This window comes from Eucyclogobius newberryi, unplaced genomic scaffold, assembly GCF_026437365.1.
Source record: "Eucyclogobius newberryi isolate DKJ021-1_F unplaced genomic scaffold, fEucNew1.0.hap1 SCAF_14, whole genome shotgun sequence".
Lineage (NCBI taxonomy): Eukaryota > Metazoa > Chordata > Actinopteri > Gobiiformes > Gobiidae > Eucyclogobius > Eucyclogobius newberryi.
Window position 1 is genome coordinate 38,563,163 of NW_027315768.1, and position 21,201 is coordinate 38,584,363.

General features: G+C 43.3%; 1 protein-coding gene across 1 annotated transcript in view; it reads right to left on the bottom strand.

The window, feature by feature from the left end:
- Positions 1–21,201, bottom strand: part of LOC140359129 (titin-like) — a 342,168-nt gene that overhangs the window by 178,480 nt on the left and 142,487 nt on the right. Inside the window, exons 71-79 of the mRNA XM_072443997.1 lie at positions 20,150–20,449; positions 19,751–19,869; positions 19,099–19,276; positions 15,620–15,904; positions 15,143–15,436; positions 14,517–14,816; positions 13,768–13,952; positions 10,340–10,469; positions 9,496–9,686 (exon numbers count right to left, since the gene is read on the bottom strand). Coding sequence (XP_072300098.1) covers positions 9,496–9,686; positions 10,340–10,469; positions 13,768–13,952; positions 14,517–14,816; positions 15,143–15,436; positions 15,620–15,904; positions 19,099–19,276; positions 19,751–19,869; positions 20,150–20,449 — 1,982 coding nt within the window. The remainder of the gene's footprint in view (positions 1–9,495; positions 9,687–10,339; positions 10,470–13,767; positions 13,953–14,516; positions 14,817–15,142; positions 15,437–15,619; positions 15,905–19,098; positions 19,277–19,750; positions 19,870–20,149; positions 20,450–21,201) is intronic.

The window sequence follows — 21,201 nt, forward strand, 5'->3', positions numbered from 1 at the left end:
CATATGTTTCCCACATGTTTCCCACATGTTTCCCACATGTTTCCCACATGTTTCCCACATGTTTCTCACATGTTTCCCATATGTTTCTCACATGTTTCTTACATGTTTCTCACATGTTTCCCATATGTTTCCCATATGTTTCTCACATGTTTCCCATATGTTTCTCACATGTTTCCCACATGTTTCCCACATGTTTTCCACATGTTTCCCACATGTTTCCCACATGTTTCTCACATGTTTCCCATATGTTTCTCAAATGTTTCCCACATGTTTCCCACATGTTTCCCACATGTTTCCCACATGTTTCCCACATGTTTCTCACATGTTTCTTACATGTTTCCCACATGTTTCCCACATGTTTCCCACATGTTTCTTACATGTTTCTTACATGTTTCCCACATGTTTCTCACATGTTTCCCACATGTTTCTTACATGTTTCCCACATGTTTCTTACATGTTTCCCCCATGTTTCTCACATGTTTCTTACATGTTTCTTACATGTTTCTTACATGTTTCCCACATGTTTCCCGCATGTTTCTCACATGTTTCTTACATGTTTCTTACATGTTTCCCACATGTTTCCCACATGTTTCTCACATGTTTCTCACATGTTTCTTACATGTTTCTTACATGTTTCCCCCATGTTTCCCGCATGTTTCCCCCATGTTTCTTACATGTTTCCCACATGTTTCCTACATGTTTCTCACATGTTTCTCACATGTTTCCCACATGTTTCCCACATGTTTCCCACATGTTTCTTAAATGTTTCCCACATGTTTCCTACATGTTTCTCACATGTTTCCCACATGTTTCCCACATGTTTCCCACATGTTTCTTACATGTTTCCCACATGTTTCCCACATGTTTCTCACAGGTTTCTCACATGTTTCTCACATGTTTCTCACATGTTTCCCCCATGTTTCCCGCATGTTTCTTACATGTTTCCCACATGTTTCTTACATGTTTCCCACATGTTTCCTACATTTTTCTCACATGTTTCCCACATGTTTCCCACATGTTTCCCACATGTTTCCCACATGTTTCTCACATGTTTCTCACATGTTTCTCACATGTTTCCCCCATGTTTCCCGCATGTTTCTTACATGTTTCCCACATGTTTCTTACATGTTTCCCACATGTTTCCTACATTTTTCTCACATGTTTCCCACATGTTTCCCACATGTTTCTCACATGTTTCCCACATGTTTCTTACATGTTTCTTACATGTTTCTTACATGTTTCCCACATGTTTCCCGCATGTTTCTCACATGTTTCTTACATGTTTCTTACATGTTTCCCACATGTTTCTCACATGTTTCTCACATGTTTCTTACATGTTTCTTACATGTTTCCCGCATGTTTCCCCCATGTTTCTAACATGTTTCCCACATGTTTCTTACATGTTTCTTACATGTTTCCCACATATTTCCCACATGTTTCTTACATGTTTCTCACATGTTTCTCAAATGTTTCCCACATGTTACTTACATGTTTCCCACATGTTTCTTACATGTTTCTCACATGTTTCTTACATGTTTCCCACATGTTTCTCACATGTTTCCCCCATGTTACTTACATGTTTTTTACATGTTTCTTACATGTTTCCTACATGTTTCTCACATGTTTCTCACATGTTTCTTACATGTTTCCCACATGTTTCTTACATGTTTCCCACATGTTTCCCACATGTTTCCCACATGTTTCTCACATGTTTCCCACATGTTTCTCACATGTTTCTTACATGTTTCTCACATGTTTCCCACATGTTTCCCACATGTTTCTCACATGTTTCCCACATGTTTCTCACATGTTTCCCACATGTTTCCCACATGTTTCTCACATGTTTCCCACATGTTTCTCACATGTTTCCCACATGTTTCCCACATGTTTCTCACATGTTTCCCATATGTTTCCCATATGTTTCCCACATGTTTCCCACATGTTTCCCACTTGTTTCCCACATGTTTCTCACATGTTTCCCACATGTTTCCCACATGTTTCCCACATGTTTCTTACATGTTTCCCACATGTTTCCCACATGTTTCTCACATGTTTCTCACATGTTTCTCACATGTTTCTTACATGTTTCCCCCATGTTTCCCGCATGTTTCTTACATGTTTCCCACATGTTTCTTACATGTTTCCCACATGTTTCCTATATGTTTCCCACATGTTTCCCACATGTTTCTTACATGTTTCCCACATGTTTCCCACATGTTTCCCACATGTTTCTCACATGTTTCTCACATGTTTCTCACATGTTTCTTACATTTTTCCCCCATGTTTCCCGCATGTTTCTTACATGTTTCCCACATGTTTCTTACATGTTTCCCACATGTTTCCTATATGTTTCCCACATGTTTCCCACATGTTTCCCACATGTTTCCCACATGTTTCTTACATGTTTCCCACATGTTTCCTACATGTTTCTCACATGTTTCCCACATGTTTCCCACATGTTTCCCCACATGTTTCTTACATGTTTCCCATATGTTTCTCACATGTTTCCCACATGTTTCTTACATGTTTCCCACATGTTTCCCACATGTTTCCCACATGTTTCACACATGTTTCTCACATGTTTCCCATATGTTTCCCACATGTTTCCCACATGTTTCCCACATGTTTTCCACATGTTTCCCACATGTTTCCCACATGTTTCCCACATGTTTCCCACATGTTTCCCACATGTTTTCCACATGTTTTCCACATGTTTCTCACATGTTTCTCACATGTTTCTCAGATGTTTCCCATATGTTTCCCACATGTTTCCCACATGTTTCCCACATGTTTTCCACATGTTTTCCACATGTTTCCCACATGTTTCCCACATGTTTCCCATATGTTTCCCACATGTTTCCCACATGTTTCCCACATGTTTCCCACATGTTTCTAACATGTTTCCCATATGTTTCTCACATGTTTCTTACATGTTTCTCACATGTTTCCCATATGTTTCTCACATGTTTCCCATATGTTTCTCACATGTTTCCCACATGTTTCCCACATGTTTTCCACATGTTTCCCACATGTTTCCCACATGTTTCCCACATGTTTCCCACATGTTTCTCACATGTTTCCCATATGTTTCTCACATGTTTCCCACATGTTTCCCACATGTTTCCCACATGTTTCCCACATGTTTTCCACATGTTTCCCACATGTTTCTCACATGTTTTCCACATGTTTCCCATATGTTTCCCACATGTTTCCCACATGTTTCTAACATGTTTCCCACATGTTTTCCACATGTTTCCCACATGTTTCCCACATGTTTCCCACATGTTTCTCACATGTTTCCCATATGTTTCCCACATGTTTCCCACATGTTTCCCACATGTTTCCCACATGTTTCCCACATGTTTCTCACATGTTTCTTACATGTTTCTTACATGTTTCCCACATGTTTCCCACATGTTTCCCACATGTTTCTTACATGTTTCTTACATGTTTCCCACATGTTTCCCACATGTTTCTTACATGTTTCCCACATGTTTCCCACATGTTTCTTACATGTTTCCCACATGTTTCTCACATGTTTCTCATATGTTTCTCACATGTTTCTTACATCTTTCCCCCATGTTTCCCACATGTTTCTTACATGTTTCCCACATGTTTCTTACATGTTTCTTACATGTTTCTTACATGTTTCTTACATGTTTCCCACATGTTTCCCGCATGTTTCTCACATGTTTCTTACATGTTTCCCCCATGTTTCCCACATGTTTCTTACATGTTTCCCACATGTTTCTTACATGTTTCCAACATGTTTCCCACATGTTTCCCACATGTTTCTCACATGTTTCTTACATGTTTCCCACATGTTTCTCACATGTTTCTTACATGTTTCTTACATGTTTCCCACATGTTTCTCACATGTTTCCCACATGTTTCTTACATGTTTCTTACATGTTTCTTACATGTTTCCCACATGTTTCTTACATGTTTCTCACATGTTTCTCACATGTTTCCCACATGTTTCTTACATGTTTCCCACATGTTTCCCACATGTTTCCCACATGTTTCTCACATGTTTCCAACATGTTTCCCACGTGTTTCCCACATGTTTTCCACATGTTTCCCATATGTTTCCCACATGTTTCCCACATGTTTCCCACATGTTTCCCACATGTTTTCCACATGTTTCCCACATGTTTCTCACATGTTTCCCATATGTTTCTCACATGTTTCTTACATGTTTCTCACATGTTTCCCATATGTTTCCCATATGTTTCTCACATGTTTCCCATATGTTTCTCACATGTTTCCCACATGTTTCCCACATGTTTCCCACATGTTTTCCACATGTTTCCCACATGTTTCTCACATGTTTCCCACATGTTTCCCACATGTTTCCCATATGTTTCCCACATGTTTCCCACATGTTTCCCACATGTTTTCCACATGTTTTCCACATGTTTCCCATATGTTTCCCAAATGTTTCTCACATGTTTCCCATATGTTTCCCACATGTTTCCCACATGTTTTCCACATGTTTCCCACATGTTTCCCACATGTTTCCCACATGTTTCCCACATGTTTCTCATATGTTTCCCACATGTTTCTCACATGTTTCCCACATGTTTTCCACATGTTTCCCACATGTTTCCCACATGTTTCCCACATGTTTCCCACATGTTTCTCACATGTTTCCCATATGTTTCTTACATGTTTCCCACATGTTTCCCACATGTTTCCCACATGTTTCCCACATGTTTCTCACATGTTTCTTACATGTTTCTTACATGTTTCCCACATGTTTCCCACATGTTTCCCACATGTTTCTTACATGTTTCTTACATGTTTCTTACATGTTTCCCACATGTTTCTCACATGTTTCCCACATGTTTCCCACATGTTTCTTACATGTTTCCCACATGTTTCCCACATGTTTTTTACATGTTTCCCACATGTTTCTCACATGTTTCTCATATGTTTCTCACATGTTTCTTACATCTTTCCCCCATGTTTCCCACATGTTTCTTACATGTTTCCCGCATGTTTCTCACATGTTTCTGACATGTTTCTTACATGTTTCCCCCATGTTTCCCACATGTTTCTTACATGTTTCCCACATGTTTCTTACATGTTTCTTACATGTTTCCCGCATGTTTCTCACATGTTTCTTACATGTTTCTTACATGTTTCCCACATGTTTCCCACATGTTTCTCACATGTTTCTCACATGTTTCTCAGATGTTTCTTACATGTTTCTTACATGTTTCCCCCATGTTTCCCGCATGTTTCCCCCATGTTTCTTACATGTTTCCCACATGTTTCCCACATGTTTCCCACATGTTTCCCACATGTTTCTTACATGTTTCCCACATGTTTCCTACATGTTTCTCACATGTTTCCCACATGTTTCCCACATGTTTCCCACATGTTTCCCACATGTTTTCCACATGTTTTCCACATGTTTCCCACATGTTTCTCACATGTTTCCCATATGTTTCTCACATGTTTCTTACATGTTTCTCACATGTTTCCCATATGTTTCCCATATGTTTCTCACATGTTTCCCATATGTTTCTCACATGTTTCTCACATGTTTCCCACATGTTTCCCACATGTTTTCCACATGTTTTCCACATGTTTCCCACATGTTTCCCACATGTTTCTCACATGTTTCCCATATGTTTCTCACATGTTTCCCACATGTTTCCCACATGTTTCCCACATGATTCCCACATGTTTCTCACATGTTTTCCACATGTTTTCCACATGTTTCCCATATGTTTCCCACATGTTTCTCACATGTTTCCCATATGTTTCCCACATGTTTTCCACATGTTTCCCACATGTTTCCCACATGTTTCCCATATGTTTCCCACATGTTTCTCACATGTTTCCCACATGTTTCCCACATGTTTCCCACATGTTTCCCACATGTTTTTCACATGTTTCCCATATGTTTCTCACATGTTTCCCACATGTTTCCCACATGTTTCCCACATGTTTCCCACATGTTTCTCACATGTTTCTTACATGTTTCTTACATGTTTCCCACATGTTTCCCACATGTTTCCCACATGTTTCTTACATGTTTCATACATGTTTCTTACATGTTTCCCACATGTTTCTCACATGTTTCTTACATGTTTCCCACATGTTTCCCACATGTTTCTTACATGTTTCCCACATGTTTCCCACATGTTTCTTACATGTTTCCCACATGTTTCTCACATGTTTCTCATATGTTTCTCACATGTTTCTTACATGTTTCCCCCATGTTTCCCACATGTTTCTTACATGTTTCCCACATGTTTCTTACATGTTTCTTACATGTTTCTTACATGTTTCTTACATGTTTCCCACATGTTTCCCGCATGTTTCTCACATGTTTCTTACATGTTTCTTACATGTTTCCCACATGTTTCCCACATGTTTCTCACATGTTTCTTACATGTTTCTTACATGTTTCCCACATGTTTCCCACATGTTTCCCGCATGTTTCTCACATGTTTCTTACATGTTTCTTACATGTTTCCCCCATGTTTCCCACATGTTTCTTACATGTTTCCCACATGTTTATTACATGTTTCTTACATGTTTCTTACATCTTTCCCACATGTTTCCCGCATGTTTCTCACATGTTTCTTACATGTTTCTTACATGTTTCCCACATGATTCCCACATGATTCCCACATGTTTCTCACATGTTTCTTACATGTTTCCCACATGTTTCCTACATGTTTCTCACATGTTTCCCACATGTTTCCCACATGTTTCTTACATGTTTCCCACATGTTTCCTACATGTTTCTCACATGTTTCCCACATGTTTCCCACATGTTTCCCACATGTTTCTTACATGTTTCCCACATGTTTCCCACATGTTTCTCACATGTTTCTTACATGTTTCTTACATGTTTCCCCCATGTTTCCCGCATGTTTCTTACATGTTTCCCACATGTTTCTTACATGTTTCCCACATGTTTCCTACATGTTTCTCACATGTTTCCCACATGTTTCCCACATGTTTCCCACATGTTTCTCACATGTTTCCCATATGTTTCCCACATGTTTCCCACATGTTTCCCACTTGTTTCCCACATGTTTCTCACATGTTTCTCACATGTTTCCCACATGTTTCCCACATGTTTCCCACATGTTTCTCACATGTTTTTCACATGTTTCTTACATGTTTCCCCCATGTTTCCCGCATGTTTCTTACATGTTTCCCACATGTTTCTTACATGTTTCCCACATGTTTCCTACATGTTTCTCACATGTTTCCCACATGTTTCCCACATGTTTCCCACATGTTTCTTACATGTTTCCCACATGTTTCCTACATGTTTCTCACATGTTTCCCACATGTTTCCCACATGTTTCCCACATGTTTTCCACATGTTTCCCACATGTTTCTCACATGTTTCCCATATGTTTCTCACATGTTTCTTACATGTTTCTCACATGTTTCCCATATGTTTCCCATATGTTTCTCACATGTTTCCCATATGTTTCTCACATGTTTCCCACATGTTTTCCACATGTTTTCCACATGTTTCCCACATGTTTCCCACATGTTTCCCACATGTTTCTCACATGTTTCCCATATGTTTCTCACATGTTTCCCACATGTTTCCCACATGTTTCCCACATGTTTCTCACATGTTTTCCACATGTTTCCCATATGTTTCCCACATGTTTCTCACATGTTTCCCATATGTTTCCCACATGTTTCCCATATGTTTTCCACATGTTTCCCACATGTTTCCCATATGTTTCCCACATGTTTCTCACATGTTTCCCACATGTTTTCCACATTTTTCCCACATGTTTCCCACATGTTTCCCACATGTTTCCCACATGTTTCTCACATGTTTCCCATATGTTTCCCACATGTTTCCCACATGTTTCCCACATGTTTCCCACATGTTTCCCACATGTTTCTCACATGTTTCTTACATGTTTCTTACATGTTTCCCACATGTTTCCCACATGTTTCCCACATGTTTCTTACATGTTTCTTACATGTTTCCCACATGTTTCTCACATGTTTCCCACATGTTTCTTACATGTTTCCCACATGTTTCCCACATGTTTCTTACATGTTTCCCACATGTTTCTTACATGTTTCTTACATGTTTCCCACATGTTTCCCGCATGTTTCTCACATGTTTCTTACATGTTTCTTACATGTTTCCCACATGTTTCCCACATGTTTCCCACATGTTTCTCACATGTTTCTTACATGTTTCTTACATGTTTCCCACATGTTTCCCGCATGTTTCTCACATGTTTCTTACATGTTTCTTACATGTTTCCCACATGTTTCCCACATGTTTCTTACATGTTTCTTACATGTTTCCCCCATGTTTCCCACATGTTTCCCACATGTTTCTTACATGTTTCCCACATGTTTCTTACATGTTTCTTACATGTTTCTTACATGTTTCCCACATGTTTCCCGCATGTTTCTCACATGTTTCTTACATGTTTCTTACATGTTTCCCACATGTTTCCCACATGTTTCTCACATGTTTCTTACATGTTTCCCACATGTTTCCTACATGTTTCCCACATGTTTCCCACATGTTTCCCACATGTTTCTTACATGTTTCCCACATGTTTCCTACATGTTTCTCACATGTTTCCCACATGTTTCCCACATGTTTCTTACATGTTTCCCACATGTTTCCCACATGTTTCCCACATGTTTCTTACATGTTTCCCACATGTTTCCCACATGTTTCTCACATGTTTCTTACATGTTTCTTACATGTTTCCCCCATGTTTCCCACATGTTTCCCACATGTTTCTTACATGTTTCCCACATGTTTCCTACATGTTTCTCACATGTTTCCCACATGTTTCCCACATGTTTCTTACATGTTTCCCACATGTTTCCCACATGTTTCTCACATGTTTCTTACATGTTTCTTACATGTTTCCCCCATGTTTCCCGCATGTTTCTTACATGTTTCCCACATGTTTCTTACATGTTTCCCACATGTTTCCTACATGTTTCTCACATGTTTCCCACATGTTTCCCACATGTTTCCCACATGTTTCTCACATGTTTCCCACATGTTTCTCACATGTTTCCCATATGTTTCCCACATGTTTCCCACATGTTTCCCACTTGTTTCCCACATGTTTCTCACATGTTTCCCACATGTTTCCCACATGTTTCCCACATGTTTCTTACATGTTTCCCACATGTTTCCCACATGTTTCTCACATGTTTTTCACATGTTTCTTACATGTTTCCCCCATGTTTCCCGCATGTTTCTTACATGTTTCCCACATGTTTCTTACATGTTTCCCACATGTTTCCTATATGTTTCTCACATGTTTCCCACATGTTTCCCACATGTTTCTTACATGTTTCCCACATGTTTCCTACATGTTTCTCACGTTTCCCACATGTTTCCCATATGTTTCCCACATGTTTCCCACATGTTTCCCACATGTTTCCCATATGTTTCCCACATGTTTCCCACATGTTTCCCACATGTTTCCCATATGGTCTGTTTGTGTTGCTCACCCCGTATCGGCGGTCGATCAGATTCGCCGTCATCACTTCAAAGTCAGACTTCTTCTTGCTGGCGTCACGTCTCTCGATGATGTAGTTGGTGATGTCAGAGCCGCCGTTGTCCTCAGGTGCGTCCCAGGTCAGATAACACGAGTCTGAGCGAATGTCCGAGATCACGATGTTCCTGGGAGGGAGGGGCCGGTCTGAGAGGGAGAGAGAGGGAGAGAGGGAGAGAGAGAGACAGAGAGAGGGAGAAACTGAACCAGGTCTAAAGCAGGTCTAAAGCAGGACTAAAGCAGGACTAAAGCAGGACTAAAGCAGGACTAAAGCAGGACTAAAGCAGGACTAAACCAGGACTAAAGCAGGACTAAAGCAGGACTAAAGCAGGACTAAAGCAGGACTAAAGCAGGACTAAAGCAGGACTAAACCAGGACTAAAGCAGGACTAAAGCAGGACTAAAGCAGGACTAAAGCAGCACTAAAGCAGGACTAAAGCAGGACTAAAGCAGGACTAAAGCAGGACTAAAGCAGGTCTAAAGCAGGACTAAAGCAGGACTAAAGCAGGACTAAAGCAGGACTAAAGCAGGACTAAACCAGGACTAAAGCAGGACTAAAGCAGGTCTAAAGCAGGACTAAAGCAGGACTAAAGCAGGACTAAAGCAGGACTAAAGCAGGACTAAACCAGGACTAAAGCAGGACTAAAGCAGGACTAAAGCAGCACTAAAGCAGGACTAAAGCAGGACTAAAGCAGGACTAAAGCAGGACTAAAGCAGGTCTAAAGCAGGACTAAAGCAGGACTAAAGCAGGTCTAAAGCAGGACTAAAGCAGGACTAAAGCAGGACTAAAGCAGGACTCACCTAGCACCTCCACGTGGATGGTTTGCGTGGCGGTTCCGTAGCAGTTCTCGGCCGTGAGTTTGTAGTTTCCTTTGTCTTGGCGTGTGGACTGAGGGATGGACACCTTGGTCCTCAGAGTGATGCGGTCCACCTACAGGACAGATAAGGAAGTGCAGTCAGTGAAGGTTTCTCAAACAGAGGAGCGTGGCCAGAGAGTCTGTGTTCAAACCCCAGTGTGTGTGTGTGTGCTCCTCTCTCTGGTGTCATCAGTGCCATGTTCAGAAGGATCAGGACACCTCTGAGTGAGGGTCAGGACACCTCTGAGTGAGGGTCAGGACACCTCTGAGTGAGGGTCAGGACACCTCTGAGTGAGGGTCAGGACACCTCTGAGTGAGGGTCAGGACACCTCTGTGAGGGTCAGGACACCTCTGTGAGGGTCAGGTCACCTCTGAGTGAGGGTCAGGACACCTCTGAGTGAGGGTCAGGACACCTCTGTGAGGGTCAGGTCACCTCTGAAGGACAGAGCTCTTTGCACCTGTGATGTTGTTGTACGTGTTCATGTTTGAGGAGCATGTGTGATGTCATTGTTCTGGAGGAGCATGTGTGATGTCATTGTTCTGGAGGAGCATGTGTGATGTCATTGTTCTGGAGGAGCATGTGTGATGTCATTGTTCTGGAGGAGCATGTGTGATGTCATTGTTCTGGAGGAGCATGTGTGATGTCATTGTTCTGGAGGAGCATGTGTGATGTCATTGTTCTGGAGGAGCATGTGTGATGTCATTGTTCTGGAGGAGCATGTGTGATGTCATTGTTCTGGAGGAGCATGTGTGATGTCATTGTTCTGGAGGAGCATGTGTGATGTCATTGTTCTGGAGGAGCATGTGTGATGTCATTGTTCTGCAGGACCATGTGTGATGTCATTGTTCTGCAAGAGCATGTGTGATGTCATTGTTCTGCAAGTGCATGTGTGATGTCATTGTTCTGCAAGAGCATGTGTGATGTCATTGTTCTGGAGGAGCATGTGTGATGTCATTGTTCTGCAGGAGCATGTGTGATGTCATTGTTCTGCAAGAGCATGTGTGATGTCATTGTTCTGCAAGAGCATGTGTGATATCATTGTTCTGCAAGAGCTTGTGTGATGTCATTGTTCTGGAGGAGCATGTTTGATGTCATTGTTCTGCAGGAGCATGTGTGATGTCATTGTTCTGGAAGAACATGTGTGATGTCATTGTCTGGAGGAGCATGTGTGATGTCATTGTTCTGGAGGAACATGTGTGATGTCATTGTTCTGGAGGAGCATGTGTGATGTCATTGTTCTGGAGGAGCATGTGTGATGTCATTGTTCTGGAGGAGCATGTGTGATGTCATTGTTCTGCAAGAGCATGTGTGATGTCATTGTTCTGCAAAAGCATGTGTGATGTCATTGTTCTGCAAGAGCATATGTGATGTCATTGTTCTGCAGGAGCATGTGTGATGTCATTGTTCTGGAGGAAAATGTGTGATGTCATTGTTCTGGAGGAGCATGTGTGATGTCATTGTTCTGGAGGAGTATGTGTGATGTCATTGTTCTGGAGGAGCATGTGTGATGTCATTGTTCTGCAGGAGCATGTGTGATGTCATTGTTCTGCAAGAGCATGTGTGATCTCATTGTTCTGGAGGAGCATGTGTGATGTCATTGTTCTGGAGGAGCATGTGTGATGTCATTGTTCTGCAGGACCATGTGTGATGTCATTGTTCTGCAAGAGCATGTGTGATGTCATTGTTCTGCAAGTGCATGTGTGATGTCATTGTTCTGCAAGAGCATGTGTGATGTCATTGTTCTGGAGGAGCATGTGTGATGTCATTGTTCTGCAGGAGCATGTGTGATGTCATTGTTCTGCAAGAGCATGTGTGATGTCATTGTTCTGCAAGAGCATGTGTGATATCATTGTTCTGCAAGAGCTTGTGTGATGTCATTGTTCTGGAGGAGCATGTTTGATGTCATTGTTCTGCAGGAGCATGTGTGATGTCATTGTTCTGGAAGAACATGTGTGATGTCATTGTCTGGAGGAGCATGTGTGATGTCATTGTTCTGGAGGAACATGTGTGATGTCATTGTTCTGGAGGAGCATGTGTGATGTCATTGTTCTGGAGGAGCATGTGTGATGTCATTGTTCTGGAGGAGCATGTGTGATGTCATTGTTCTGCAAGAGCATGTGTGATGTCATTGTTCTGCAAAAGCATGTGTGATGTCATTGTTCTGCAAGAGCATATGTGATGTCATTGTTCTGCAGGAGCATGTGTGATGTCATTGTTCTGGAGGAAAATGTGTGATGTCATTGTTCTGGAGGAGCATGTGTGATGTCATTGTTCTGGAGGAGTATGTGTGATGTCATTGTTCTGGAGGAGCATGTGTGATGTCATTGTTCTGCAGGAGCATGTGTGATGTCATTGTTCTGCAAGAGCATGTGTGATGCCATTGTTCTGGAGGAGCATGTGTGATGTCATTGTTCTGGAGGAGCATGTGTGATGTCATTGTTCTGCAAGAGCATGTGTGATGTCATTGTTCTGCAAGAGCATGTGTGGTGTCATTGTTCTGCAGGAACATGTGTGATGTCATTGTTCAGCAAGAGCATATGTGATGTCATTGTTCTGCAAGAGCATTTGTGATGTCATTGTTCTGGAGGAGCATGTGTGATGTCATTGTTCTGCAGGAGCATGTGTGATGTCATTGTTCTGCAAGAGCATGTGTGATGTCATTGTTCTGGAGGAGCATGTGTGATGTCATTGTTCTGGAGGAGCATGTGTGATGTCATTGTTCTGGAGGAGCATGTGTGATGTCATTGTTCTGCAAGAGCATGTGTGATGTCATTGTTCTGGAGGAGCATGTGTGATGTCATTGTTCTGCAAGAGCATGTGTGATGTCATTGTTCTGGAGGAGCATATGTGATGTCATTGTTCTGGAGGAGCATATGTGATGTCATTGTTTTGCAGGAGCATGTGTGATGTCATTGTTCTGCAAGAGCATGTGTGATGTCATTGTTCTGGAGGAGCATGTGTGATGTCATTGTTCTGCAGGAGCATGTGTGATGTCATTGTTCTGGAGGAGCATGTGTGATGTCATTGTTCTGCAGGAGCATGTGTGATGTCATTGTTCTGGAGGAGCATGTGTGATGTCATTGTTCTGCAGGAGCATGTGTGATGTCATTGTTCTGCAGGAGCATGTGTGATGTCATTGTTCTGGAGGAACATGTGTGATGTCATTGTTCTGGAGGAGCATGTGTGATGTCATTGTTCTGGAGGAGCATGTGCGATGTCATTGTTCTGGAGGAACATGTGTGATGTCATTGTTCTGCAGGAGCATGTGCGATGTCATTGTTCTGGAGGTTTGTTCACTGCACGAGTGAACAAACCTCCACCTGTTTCATTTTCATCTTCTCTCGGTGTGTTTCTCTCTCTTCTGGACTGACCTCCTCTGAGTCCAGACTCATCCTCTCGTCCTCGGGCGTGGTCTGGATGAGGGCGTCGTCTCTGTGCCAGCTGAACGTGGGCAGAGGAAGACCTTTGACCTCCGCCGGCAGCTCCACAGCGCCACCTTTACGGATGATCAGGGTATTGCTCTTGAACAAGCGCAGCATGGCAATGGACGGGGCGACTGAAGGGAGAACGCAAACGGACATCAGACAAGGACTAAAATAGGACTAAAGCAGGTCTAAAGCAGGACTAAAGCAGGTCTAAAGCAGGACTAAAGCAGGACTAAAACAGGACTAAAGCAGGTCTAAAGCAGGACTAAAGCAGGTCTAAAGCAGGTCTAAAGCAGGACTAAAACAGGTCTAAAACAGGTCTAAAGCAGGACTAAAGCAGGACTAAAGCAGGTCTAAAGCAGGACTAAAGCAGGACTAAAACAGGACTAAAGCAGGTCTGAAGCAGGACTAAAGCAGGTCTAAAGCAGGACTTAAGCAGGACTAAAGCAGGACTAAAGCAGGACTAAAGCAGGACTAAAACAGGTCTAAAGCAGGACTAAAGCAGGACTAAAGCAGGACTAAAGCAGGACTTAAGCAGGACTAAAGCAGGACTTAATCAGGACTAAACCAGGACTTAAGCAGGACTAAAGCAGGACTTAATCAGGACTAAACCAGGACTAAAGCAGGACTAACGCAGGACTAAATCAGGACTAAAACAGGACTAAAGCAGGACTAAAGCGGCTCTAAACACTCACTCTCGTCGTCCATGATGCGAGCCGTGATGGGTTTGCTGTTCTCTCCGTCGCCGACCTCGTTGACAGCCTTCACTCTGAACTGGTACTCTTGGCCCTCGGACAGGTTCTCGATGGTTCCGTGGCACTCAGTGAAGATCTTACGGTGAGCCACGTCAAACTCGCTGCTGTCAGACCTCATCTTGTCCACGTAGTATCCAGAGATGGGGCTTCCTCCGTCTGAGCGCGGCGGCTGCCAGGCCAACGTGATGGTGGTCTTACCGCGGTCCGTGTAGTGCAGCTTCTCAGGGGCCGACGGGGTCCCTGCACCAGAGGCCAAACAAACCACACACAGTGCACACGGTCAGGCTGGTCTCAAAACACAGTTGTACTGATTGTGATATGAGAAGATTCTCAGAGCACGTCAAAGATGTGTTTGTGTCTAAGATGACATTAAAGCCTGGCTTATTTATATGTTCCAAATATGTGACATTGGGCCACTTCTTCTTCATCTGAAAACATGTTATTTCTTTTTCTGCCGCCTCATCTGACGCTCCTCAGTGTCTCTGGTAAAACCTTCAGCTCTGAGCCAGGATCCAGGACCTGGAGTTCCTACTATAGTGAAACCCTTTTGCCTCTTGACTCCTCACCTTTGGGATCCTGAGCCACAATGGGGCCCAGGTCGGCGGGCGCTCCGTCTCCGTACTTGTTGCGTGCGATGACTCTGAAGTCGTAGCTCTCGTTGGCGAGCAGACCCTGGACGTCGCACTTGCACGAGGCCGTGTCGATGGGCTGACGGAAGAGTTTCATGTTGGAGTCTTTCCTCAAGACCTCGTAGCCCATGATGTCGCTGCCGCCATTATCCACCGGATCCTTCCACACCAGCACGATGTTCTTCTTACTGACCAGGACCGTTTTGAGGTCCACCACCGGCCCCGGTACGTCTGAGGGAGGACAGGGTTAACACAAGATCAAACCAGATGTAAACTAGGACTAAACAAGGACTTTAGAGGGACTAAACCAGGGCTCGAGGACTAAAGTAAACCAGGTCCATCACGACCCAGGAAGTCTGAGGAAAACTAAAGGAGACAACATCTAAACCCAGTCAAACCCACAGATGAACTCACCCATGACGTCCACACGGGTCTCGGCGCTCTTGCTGCCGCCGCTGTTGGTGCCGGTGATGGTGTACTTCCCGTGGTCGGCTCGAGTGCTCACTTTGATGAACAGGGTTGTGTTTTTGCCCTGGGTCTCCACCTGGACTCTCTCTAGATCCGTGTCCGCCTCGTCTTTGGTCCATTTGACCTCGGGCTGCGGGCGGCCGGTCACTACAGCTGGAAGACGTAGAGACTCTCCGGCACGGATCATCACGCCTTTACGTACGGCGGCGTCCAGATCCACGGACGGAGACTCTGTGGAAGGAAAGAAAGGTCAAACAGGAAGTACAGCGACAGTTAGTCTCATGTGTGTTTCTTTACCTTCTGTCTCATGTGTGTCATGTTTCATTACCTTCTGTCTTATGTGTGTCATGTTTCATTACCTTCTGTCTCATGTGTGTCATGTTTCATTACCTTCTGTCTCATGTGTGTCATGTTTCATTACCTTCTGTCTCATGTGTGTCATGTTTCATTACCTTCTGTCTTATGTGTGTCATGTTTCATTACCTTCTGTCTCATTGTGTCATGTTTCATTACCTTCTGTCTCATGTGTGTCATGTTTCATTACCTTCTGTCTCATGTGTGTCATGTTTCATTACCTTCTGCCTCATGTTCGTCATGTTTCATTACCTTCTGTCTCATGTTCGTCATGTTTCATTACCTTCTGCCTCATGTTCGTCATGTTTCATTACCTTCTGTCTCATGTGTGTCATGTTTCATTACCTTCTGTCTGATGTGTGTCATGTTTCATTACCTTCTGTCTCATGTGTGTCATGTTTCATTACCTTTTGTCTCATGTTCGGCATGTTTCATTACCTTCTGTCTCATGTGTGTCATGTTTCATTACCTTCTGTCTCATGTGTGTCATGTTTCATTACCTTCTGTCTCATGTGTGTCATGTTTCATTACCTTCTGTCTCATGCGTGTCATGTTTCATTACCTTCTGTCTGATATGTGTCATATTTCATTACCTTCTGTCTCATGTGTGTCATGTTTCATTACCTTCTGTCTGATGTGTGTCATGTTTCATTACCTTCTGTCTCATGTGTGTCATGTTTCATTACCTTCTGTCTCATGTGTGTCATGTTTCATTACCTTCTGTCTCATGTGTGTCATGTTTCATTACCTTCTGCCTCATGTTCGTCATGTTTCATTACCTTCTGTCTCATGTGTGTCATGTTTCATTACCTTCTGTCTCATGTGTGTCATGTTTCATTACCTTCTGTCTCATGTGTGTCATGTTTCATTACCTTTTGTCTTATGTTTGTCATGTTTCATTACCTTCTGTCTTATGTTTGTCATGTTTCATTACCTTCTGTCTGATATGTGTCATGTTTCATTACCTTCTGTCTGATGTGTGTCATGTTTCATTACCTTCTGTCTCATGTGTGTCATGTTTCATTACCTTTTGTCTTATGTTTGTCATGTTTCATTACCTTCTGTCTCATGTGTGTCATGTTTCATTACCTTCTGTCTCATGTGTGTCATGTTTCATTACCTTCTGTCTGATATGTGTCATATTTCATTACCTTCTGTCTGATATGTGTCATATTTCATTACCTTCTGTCTCATGTGTGTCATGTTTCATTACCTTCTGTCTGATGTGTGTCATGTTTCATTACCTTCTGTCTCATGTGTGTCATGTTTCATTACCTTTTGTCTTATGTTTGTCATGTTTCATTACCTTCTGTCTTATGTTTGTCATGTTTCATTACCTTCTGTCTGATATGTGTCATGTTTCATTACCTTCTGTCTGATGTGTGTCATGTTTCATTACCTTCTGTCTCATGTGTGTCATGTTTCATTACCTTCTGTCTGATGTGTGTCATGTTTCATTACCTTCTGTCTCATGCGTGTCATGTTTCATTACCTTCTGTCTGATATGTGTCATATTTCATTACCTTCTGTCTGATGTGTGTCATGTTTCATTACCTTCTGTCTGATGTGTGTCATGTTTCATTACCTTCTGTCTCATGTGTGTCATGTTTCATTACCTTCTGTCTCATGTGTGTCATGTTTCATTACCTTCTGTCTCATGTGTGTCATGTTTCATTACCTTCTGTCCCATGTGTGTCATGTTTCATTACCTTCTGTCTCATGTGTGTCATGTTTCATTACCTTTTGTCTTATGTTTGTCATGTTTCATTACCTTCTGTCTTATGTTTGTCATGTTTCATTACCTTCTGTCTGATATGTGTCATATTTCATTACCTTCTGTCTCATGTGTGTCATGTTTCATTACCTTCTGTCTGATGTGTGTCATGTTTCATTACCTTCTGTCTCATGTGTGTCATGTTTCATTACCTTCTGTCTGATGTGTGTCATGTTTCATTACCTTTTGTCTCATGTGTGTCATGTTTCATTACCTTTTGTCTTATGTTTGTCATGTTTCATTACCTTCTGTCTCATGTGTGTCATGTTTCATTACCTTCTGTCTAATGTGTGTCATGTTTCATTACCTTCTGTCTCATGTGTGTCATGTTTCATTACCTTCTGTCTAATGTGTGTCATGTTTCATTACCTTCTGTCTCATGTGTGTCATGTTTCATTACCTTCTGTCTCATGTGTGTCATGTTTCATTACCTTTTGTCTCATGTGTGTCATGTTTCATTACCTTTTGTCTTATGTTTGTCATGTTTCATTACCTTCTGTCTCATGTGTGTCATGTTTCATTACCTTCTGTCTAATGTGTGTCATGTTTCATTACCTTCTGTCTCATGTGTGTCATGTTTCATTACCTTCTGTCTAATGTGTGTCATGTTTCATTACCTTCTGTCTCATGTGTGTCATGTTTCATTACCTTCTGTCTCATGTTCGTCATGTTTCATTACCTTCTGTCTCATGTTCGTCATGTTTCATTACCTTCTGTCTCATGTGTGTCATGTTTCATTACCTTCTGTCTCATGTTCGTCATGTTTCATTACCTTCTGTCTCATGTGTGTCATGTTTCATTACCTTCTGTCTCATGTGTGTCATGTTTCATTACCTTCTGTCTCATGTGTGTCATGTTTCATTACCTTCTGTCTCATGTTCGTCATGTTTCATTACCTTCTGTCTCATGTGTGTCATGTTTCATTACCTTCTGTCTCATGTGTGTCATGTTTCATTACCTTCTGTCTCATGTGTGTCATGTTTCATTACCTTCTGTCTCATGTGTGTCATGTTTCATTACCTTCTGTCTCATGTTCGTCATGTTTCATTACCTTCTGTCTCATGTGTGTCATGTTTCATTACCTTCTGTCTCATGTTCGTCATGTTTCATTACCTTCTGTCTCATGTGTGTCATGTTTCATTACCTTCTGTCTCATGTTCGTCATGTTTCATTACCTTCTGTCTCATGTGTCATGTTTCATTACCTTCTGTCTCATGTGTGTCATGTTTCATTACCTTCTGTCTCATGTTCGTCATGTTTCATTACCTTCTGTCTCATGTGTGTCATGTTTCATTACCTTCGGGCTCCTTGACGGTGACTGGATCCGTGGTTCCTGGTGCTCCGAGTCCGGCCTCGTTCACGGCCATCACTCTCAGGTAATAGTCGGCTCCTTGGGTCAGTCCGGTCACTGTGTAGGTCAGATCTTTACAGCGGTTCTCAGTCGCACGTTTCCACTCCTTCTCTCCTACGACCATCTGGTACACGAAAGACACGAGGGAGTCAGGAGACAGAAGAGGACACTCGCTGTAGGAGGCTTGGACACATGTAGGGGGTGTGGTCAGGCTGTAAGGGGGTGTGGTTAGGCTGTAAGGGGGCGTGGTTAGGCTGTAGGGGGCGTGGTTAGGCTATAAGGGGGCGTGGTTAGGCTGTAAGGGGGCGTGGTTAGGCTTTAAGGGGGGTACGCTGTAAGGGGGCGTGGTTAGGCTGTAAGGGGGCGTGGTTAGGCTGTAGGGGGCGTGGTTAGGCTATAAGGGGGCGTGGTTAGGCTGTAAGGGGGCGTGGTTAAGCTTTAAGGGGGGTACGCTGTAAGGGGGCGTGGTTAGGCTGTAAGGGGGTGTGGTTAGGCTGTAAGGGGGCGTGGTTAGGCTGTAAGGGGGCGTGGTTAGGCTGTAAGGGGGCGTGGTTAGGCTGTAAGGGGGCGTGGTTAGGCTGTAGGACAGTGTTGGTACCTTTTCCACGTGGTATCCAGAGATGTCTCCTCCTCCGTTGTACAGAGGAGGTCTCCAGGCCAAGATCACAAAGTCTTTTCCAGTGTCCACCACCTTCGGTATGGGAGGTCCAGGAGGCACTGAGGGTCAGAACCAGGTCAGAAGCAGGACTAAAGCAGGACTAAAGCAGGACTAAAGCAGGACTAAAGCAGGACTAAAGCAGGACTAAAGCAGGACTAAAGCAGCACTAACAAGGATTTGATTTACACTCTGACCTTTAAATAGGACTGACTCAGGTCTAAACTGGGTCTAATGTGAACTCGAGACTAAACCAGGTGTAAACCAGGTGTAAAAAGGACTAAACCAGGTGTAAACCAGGTGTAAAAAGGACTAAACCAGGTGTAAACCCTGCACACTCACTGATAGCGTCCATAGCCACGGTCCGGTCAGACGGCTCGCAGAACGGTCCCGGTCCGGCCAGGTTCTCGGCGCAGATTCTGAAGATGTAGGTGAGTCCCTCCTGTAGGGCCTGGACCCGGACCTCCAGGGCATTGAGGAGAGCCCGGTTCACCCTGGTCCAGTGTTTGCTGTTCACTTCCTTCCTCTCGATCCAGTAGCCCAGGATCGGGCTCCCGTTGTCTTTGGGCTCGTGCCACGAGAGTTTGGCACTGGAGGCCGTGACCTCCTGCACACGAGGAGTGTTCGGAGCATCAGGAGGATCTGGGCCAAACGGGGAGCAAAAGGGGGATAAACCAGGGCTCAAACAGGAACAAAAGGGGGATAAACCAGGGCTCAACCAGGAACAAAAGGGGGATAAACCAGGGCTCAACCAGGAACAAAAGGGGGATAAACCAGGGCTCAACCAGGAACAAAAGGGGGATAAACCAGGGCTCAACCAGGAACAAAAGGGGGATAAACCAGGGACGAAACAGGAACAAAAGGGGGATAAACCAGGGCTCAAACAGGAACAAAAGGGGGATAAACCAGGGCTCAAACAGGAACAAAAGGGGGATAAACCAGGGACGAAACAGGAACAAAAGGGGGATAAACCAGGGCTCAACCAGGAACAAAAGGGGGATAAACCAGGGCTCGAACAGGAACAAAAGGGGGATAAACCAGGGCTCAAACAGGAACAAAAGGGGGATAAACCAGGGCTCAACCAGGAACAAAAGGGGGATAAACCAGGGACGAAACAGGAACAAAAGGGGGATAAACCAGGGCTCAACCAGGAACAAAAGGGGGATAAACCAGGGCTCAACCAGGAACAAAAGGGGGATAAACCAGGGCTCAACCAGGAACAAAAGGGGGATAAACCAGGGCTCAACCAGGAACAAAAGGGGGATAAACCAGGGCTCAACCAGGAACAAAAGGGGGATAAACCAGGGACGAAACAGGAACAAAAGGGGGATAAACCAGGGCTCAAACAGGAACAAAAGGGGGATAAACCAGGGCTCAAACAGGAACAAAAGGGG